The 7,430-nt window shown below is 41.1% G+C and overlaps 1 protein-coding gene across 1 annotated transcript; it reads left to right on the forward strand.

Annotated features, from left to right (window-relative positions):
* The first annotated feature begins 782 nt into the window (after window positions 1-782).
* On the forward strand, window positions 783-6,645 carry unm_hu7912 (un-named hu7912). Its single transcript, XM_037259621.1, has 2 exons — window positions 783-1,012; window positions 2,885-6,645. Exon 2 carries the CDS (start codon window positions 2,934-2,936, stop codon window positions 6,123-6,125), a length of 3,192 nt encoding a protein of 1,063 aa, XP_037115516.1. The 5' UTR covers window positions 783-1,012; window positions 2,885-2,933; the 3' UTR covers window positions 6,126-6,645.
* Window positions 6,646-7,430: the final 785 nt, after the last annotated feature.

Here is a 7,430-nt window from a genome sequence, read left to right on the forward strand (position 1 = left end):
GGGCGGGATGGGGCTCGCAGCCAACTGTCCCCGCCATCGATTATAATGATGCAGATGCGATGGTAAGGTGAGAATGACGCCACAAAGGGTTAAAAGAAGCCCCAACGAAAAAAAGATGAGTAATAAATCTTACAAATGAATGAGAATTCATACCAATAATTGCACCATGGTTTGTTTGCTATTTGTGTGATTGCAAATTTAATGATAATAAATACGGCCTCTGTGTTTCTTTATTCCGATCAAGAATCTATGCCTCAATCATTTTGAGGTTTTTTTTCAACCCTCGCCTTAGTATATGCGAGGGCAAAGTAGCACACGCGGTAATTGTAAAGTGGAACGAAAATGAGAGATGGTTTTCAAAATCTTCAGAAAATGTAAATTTAAAAAAATGTGACATGCATTTGCAGCCCCTTTTATTCTGATATCTCGAGATAAAAAAAAACAGCCAACTGCCTAGAGTTTGGTTGAATTATAAACAAAATATCCTAAACTTTGGAGCGACCTTTTAACCTTTTCAGGGCACTGTATGTCTTTTTTAACATCATTTCATCAACCACAGAGGTTGAAAAAATGAAAGCGCCTATTTTGACAAAGCCAGATACGTATGTAGAGGATTAGCGCCCACTCTTGATTTGTTCACTTCAGTTCATGAACCGTGAACGATGAAACTGACGGATCACTTGGCGGATGGACTTCTCCATCCTTATTCACGCGCACGCAACGTGCGCGCACACGCGCATACACAAGCGACGTAACCACGCCTCTCGACGCAGACTCAGTTACGTACCCCTCCTCTTCTTCCATCACGTACAAACACACCCCCGCACGCTCTGTTCCACATTAAACACGACAAGGGGGAGCGTTTTGAGGTGAAGCTGAGATGTAACGCATCCGAGACAGGAGATCGACGCATGGAGGCGCCCCAGCAGGTGCGGCGAGCTGCAGTACACATTCGCCTCCTCCTCTTACGCCATCGCCGCCCATTTCATCTGATCAATTGCACGGTAAACCGGTAAGACTCGACCTTCACTCGCCAAGTCTTATTTTTGCGAAGTTAGCCCAAAGTCAAGCCGTTGTCCCGGTTCGAACCCGATGATTTTGTTTTTCCCCCTTTCCTGCGCAAATGATGTCATTGGTACCACATCGGACGCATCGGGCCCATGGTGCCGCAGCACCAAAATTTAACACTACTCTCAAATGAGACGATAAAACACCGAGTCAGGGTTCGCAAGCTTTAAGGAATGGGTACCCTCATTCCGAATGCAGGAACGCGGGTTGTGCATTTAGTTGCTCAAATAGCCATAAAATGATTCAAATGTACGTCCAAACATCATCAAGGCCTACTTTATGATTTAAAAAAACACGATTGTGTTGCAAGTTTAAATTTGCTGATTCAGTGTCCATTTTGTCAGAGATTTTGGCCCTTGTGTGGTGAATGGTGCTGTGTGCAGTAACTATGGAGACAGGATGTGGCATGCGATTTTAAAACTTGAGGGGTGAGAAAGAAGAAAGAACGAAAGAAAGGGGTTGCACATCTATTGAGGAGCTGCATTTGACCGTGAATAAAAAATAACTTTGCAAAACCAAAGTACAGGCATACAAGTCATTTAACTACTTTGGAGAAAATCCTAAATATTAATTGCAGGGTGGTGCTTTTTTCCTGTTGATTATTTTAGATGCACATAATTAAAGCTAGTATTATCATATGATTATGTGTCAGGTGTGCAGTCATCTTATCACAGTGGATTCATTGTAGTTGTATTGTACAAGTAAAACAGCTTGATTCAACTGCCCACTCCTATTTAATACACCTAGATTAGTACGGGACAAATAGCTTGAAGTACAATGACAATACAATGTAATTATTATGTAAAAAAGGTCTGATATTTTCACATCTGGTATTTAAAATTAGAGGTCTTAATATAATGATAATATAAAATTATAATGATTTATATTTCTCCAACAAGTCATATATAATAATAATAATAATAATAATGAGCATTTTTGTAAAACAGGCCCACAAAAAGACATTTGCAGCATTATGGGCTCGACTGCTGAGATTCTTTGAGTGTGAGCAGACGTGATATCTAGGTGTGTTGGCGAGACATGGCAGGGACATGGCTGGTTAGTTCTCTCTCATGACAGTGAACAGATGGCAGCTCAGGGTTAGCTCATGGGTGAGGGCCAACAAGAGACCTTATCTATGCATTACAAATGGAAAAGAATTGTTTGTGTTCAAACACCTAAGAAATAGGCCTAGTAAAATATCTGTCTTTTTCATTGGACTTGTCATCTGTTTGAACAACTTGATTTTATAGTAGTGCTACTAATGTTTTTTTCAATACATCAATATATAGTCATTTTCGACCAACATTTTCTTCCTGGGGGGGCTTCTACTGAAACAAAATAACATTTTTGATGAAGATATTATTTTGAGTATTTATTCAGTCCACATAATTAAAATGGAATACTGTTAAAAATTCCTTCATCTACATTTTTTACAATTGCAAATTTGTAAACCTGTTTGTGAACGTTCCATAATGCGGCATGAAGGAAGAACCCATTAAAGTTTGTATCCGAGTAAAATTTTCATACATACGACTTCTAAGACTTGGACTTTTTTATGCCTGAATTTTTTCAACCCCAAAAATAATAATGGCAGCACCAGTCTGATCATCATCTTTCGTGAACCAGGACATAGTCAGCTAACTAACAAACATGACAATCCACAGCTTTATTTTCAGAAACAGGTCTGTGCTGTGACGCACTAGTAGTGGGTGCCAGGCATAAGCCATTCACGCAGTAATGTGTATTCTACAAGTTCGTAGTTTATAGTCTCGAGGTCATAGATTATTTGACTCAACATATCTTTTCCTTCCTTTAGGTTTTGTTGAAATGTCACACTGAATGGAGGGCATTGAAGTTCCATTAAGATGACCCGGACACATCCTCCTGATATCCTGACATCAACTCTTTACCAGGACATTCCTTTATATCCAACCACCGAACACGTCAGTTCTGCTCACTCTTCATTGCAGTGTGACTTGAAGATGATTGATAAAGCAGAAATCATTAACAAAAGACACTGCCGCAGCTTTGATTTTCTTGAATCACTGGACGACCCACAGTCTGCGTCTTCCCCAATGGAGTATCCTTTTAAGCGTCCAGAACAGCAGACATTACAGAAAGATCTAACATGGAATGGACTGGATCAACCAGGATATCTTCGCTTCTCATCTCCAGATTTGTTTAACGCCAGGCAAATCCAACAACAGACCAGTCAAGACAAAACCAGCCACCTCACATGGTCGGATTCTGTAAATAGAAAAAGATCTCGAAGTGCTCCCAGAATCAAATCGACTCTTACTCCTGTGCCCATCTCTGTGACTCCTCTGGAGGCCAACCAAGCCAAGGTCTCTCCAGACACTTTGAGGTCCTCTGAAACACAAAGAGAAGCACATTCCTCCAACAAAGCATTTTTGAACGAGGTCCACCCTATTAAACTGCAACCTAATTCTCCCCTGTATGTCTCTGATTGTTTTAATGAGGGTAAATCAGAAACAACAACCGCAACGCCTCATGTCAGGTGCCGTGTGGACATTAAACCGGATGCTGCTGTGCTCCAACACACATCTAGACAGGTCCCCAATCTACGGCCTGAACGACTCGCTTGGCAAAGATTCTCACAGGCTAGTAGCAGTCGAGGTTTGTATGTACCACGGCAGATTTCCTCACCAACACCAACTCCAAGTGAATGCTACAATGGAGATTTCCGACCAGGATATCACTACGCTACAAGCATGTCTCCTGTTTCTTACCAGCATCAAGACATGTACCGAATGCCATCACAAACAGCAATGTATCTAAATCAAGAACAAAGAGCTTACTCAAACCCAAACATCCCAACAAAGTTCTTCTACACAGAGGACCCAGTTCGCTATCCGGTTCATCCCTATACAAGGGCATACTTTCAGGATGATAGATCCAGTTTAGCCAGCCGAGGAAGTACTATGACGAGTCAGTATGATCCAAGGAATCGATGGGTACACACACTTCCCCTCAGGTCATATTTCGCAGATACAAACCAAGAGCCATCACACTCTGTATATAGTACACCCTACCCTATGAGTGAGGCAGGGTCCTGCTTTTCTCAAACCCCATCAAGCACTTACTTTGGGGATGACCCCCGTTTCAATCCATACCACCAAAGTTGCTCGAATTTATATTATAACAAGCCGCTTAATTCTCCTGAGGATCGGTACTTTCCATCAAGGCAATATCACACAGAAGGCAGGAGGCGCCCGCGAATGTCACAGGCTTTTTCAGATGATTGGTATCGCTCAAGTATATCTGGTTATTCCAACCAGTCTTCTCAGCTCACTCCACCAAGAGTCAGGGTTGACACTGGTATGGCCCCTTGGTATTCTACCTACGGCACAGAGACAAGTAGACTTAGGACAGAGGCCAAAAACCACTCCAAGTCTTGGGACAATATTCTTTACCCTCGCCATGACAAAGACCAATCGGTGCTTCGTGGAAGAAGCTATGAGAACCTATTTTATCAAGGAAGGCACGGGGCATCTCCCAATGTCTCATCTCAACCCGTTATCCTGAACCTTTCAAGTTCTCCAAAGCGCTATGCTGCCCTGTCTCTCTCTGAGACGTCTTTAGAGCGAGGTCCAAGCAATCCGTGGAAGACTAGCAAGAGTGGCCACTGGTTTGTGACTCCTGAGATCACCATAACTGACAACGACATATGTGCAGGCAACCGTGAGCCGCGTGGTGTGCACGCTGTCAACTGGAATACGCTGGACAGTGAAAAGAAATTTGCGCCGAGAGTCATTGATGTTAAGAAGTCATTCAGCGCAGCAGAAATGACCAAAGAAAAGAAACGTAACAATGTCTCCCTTCAGCAGAGTTTGGAGCAACTTGATGAGTTGTTAGCTGACCTAGTGGTTGATTACAAGCCACCAACCAGCAGGAAGCCTAGTGGGGACTTTCTGGATCAGCTTAAACAACTGATTACTGAAGATGATGAAAAGGTCAGGGGATCTTCTGAGATTGAAAATCTTGAATGTCTGAACACGCAGCTCCCATCTTCTAAATCCAGCCCCGACACTATCAAAGACCCCGATAGTGGGTGTGATGCTTTACAAAGAAGTGCAGAAGAGTGCTCTCCAGACCACAGCGTGGAGGAAGAAGAAACCATGGTGTGTGCTAACAAGAAGTGCAAACGTTCTGAAAATATGTTCAATGCATGCTTGTACTTCAAATCATGTCATAGCTGCTACACCTTTTATTGCTCCCGAAACTGTCGCAGGGATGACTGGGAGTCCCACAAGGAGACCTGTGTGTACGGCCGCTTGAGCAGCGTGTGTCGGCACACCATCAAGTTCTGCAGAGAAAAGTCCGAGATTCACAAAGCCTTCTCTCGCATTGCTAAAGCTGGTTACCTCTCCAGAGGCAGAGGTGTCCTCTTTTTGGGTTTTGCCAATCCAGAGTCGGCTGATAACTTTCTCCAAGTTGGGCTTGAGGGCCTCGTCATGTCTCCCACCTATCTGTCTCTCAGAGAGCTGGATGGCTTTAAGGACAACTTGGGTGGATACTGTAAGGAATTGCAGCAGGCGGGTAACGAGTATGACCCCAGTGAATGTTTCCTCTTGAATGTATCTGTAGCCGTTGGTGAACTAGTGCCTAACAGACCCTCGCCAAGGGTCCAAACACCAACGGTTCGAAAATATGCAAAGGTTTCCTTGGCTTCTTCAAGTCCAGAAAAAAAGCTACTGAAGAAGGATAGTGAAATGGAAACTCTCATCCTTACTCCGCCTCCGGGAACGCCAGCCATTGACCAGGAGGGGGAGGAGGGAAGGAAAGCCAGGGAGGTGTGCTTTGTCAACATTCAGCGTGAGCTCAGGATCAGAGGTGTCTTCCTTCGACACGAGTACCCCAAAATCTATAATCAGCTATGTGAGTTTGTTGAGAGTAACAAAAGGTTCACCCCGACAACCATTTACCCATTAGATAAGAGAACAGGGAAACAGTTTATGTGTATGATTATGGCGGCATCAGAGCCGAGAACATTAGACTGGGTGGACACCCCCCATCTCTTGGATGATATTATTTAGGACAGCACAGGAAAGGAATGATAATGATGTCAGTTACACAAAATGTAAATGCTGTAAATACATTTCAATAGGAAATTGGAACATTGCATATGGCCAATTTCCCTCCTGTTTCACTGACCTTTAGCACACTGACACTGACCTATGCTAAACACATGCACACAAATATTCAACTCTTGCTTTGATTCTCTTGCTCTCAAAGAACTTTATAGACTGCATGCAAACTGGACACACAGCAGTCCATGTGTTGGAAAGTGTATGAATTATTCAGTTTCTCTTCAATGCGATAGACATAATGTACAAAGCACACAAAATTTCTCGTATCCCATTTGCACATCGTTTTGCCTCCACATATTAGTCACAAATATTCCTCAAAATTGCCCCCCCAAACAAATATATCTAGAATTTCTGTTATACCCTGTAACAGTAACATTACAACAGGTGACTTGTAGGTGAGAGTATATTCATTTAGTAAACTGTATTTGTGTGGATATTTTTATAAGAGTCTTTTAGTTATTGTTTGATAGAAAATGAAGTACAATCAAGACAGCATTTTACTTTTCCACTTGTGTATTTTAGATGAAACGTGCTTGGGTAAACTGCTTTGTTTGAAAGTGGCCTTCATTTGAAAATATGTATTTTAAATAAAGCAAAGTATAATTTTTAAATCTTTCTTCTGGCTTAGGAGGTGGTCTTAACAACTGCTTTAAATCACACATTTATTTTGCTTAAAGCATGTTATTTTGAATTCAGATATGTAAGAAACACAATTTAAAATTTAATTTTAAACAATATTTACGCTATTATAATTGCTCAAAATTAAGAGAAAGTTACCTTATCGACTATTGAATAATAGAAGCTATGAGTGCATTATGGTTTTAGACAATATGCAATACAATAGCGAAATAAACAACACAGTTAAAATGATTATCATTACTGATATGAAATAGTTCTTTTCAAACATGTTTTTGTGAAGACTCATTTTCTTTAAATGGTAAATGATAAGAATGTGCCGAAAAATCTGCAACGCTGAACCTAGATATATGCCTGCTTCTCTTGTTATTGCTGACTAAACTAAGATTGCTCTTTTACTGGATCTTATCTTTGTGCAAGATTAAAAAAATATATTTTGTGATGTTTATAACCTATATATAGATATATAATAAATGGAATTGAACAAATGAATTATTTTACTTGTATTTATTTCACATAAACATGTTTTAGTTTATTGATCTATGTAAATGCGTTTTGGTTTTTTTCTATTTTTTCTGTTACTTTCTCTTTCTGTTTCTTCCATCAAAGTGAAAA

This window comes from Syngnathus acus, chromosome 9, assembly GCF_901709675.1.
Source record: "Syngnathus acus chromosome 9, fSynAcu1.2, whole genome shotgun sequence".
In the NCBI taxonomy this organism is placed as follows: domain Eukaryota; kingdom Metazoa; phylum Chordata; class Actinopteri; order Syngnathiformes; family Syngnathidae; genus Syngnathus; species Syngnathus acus.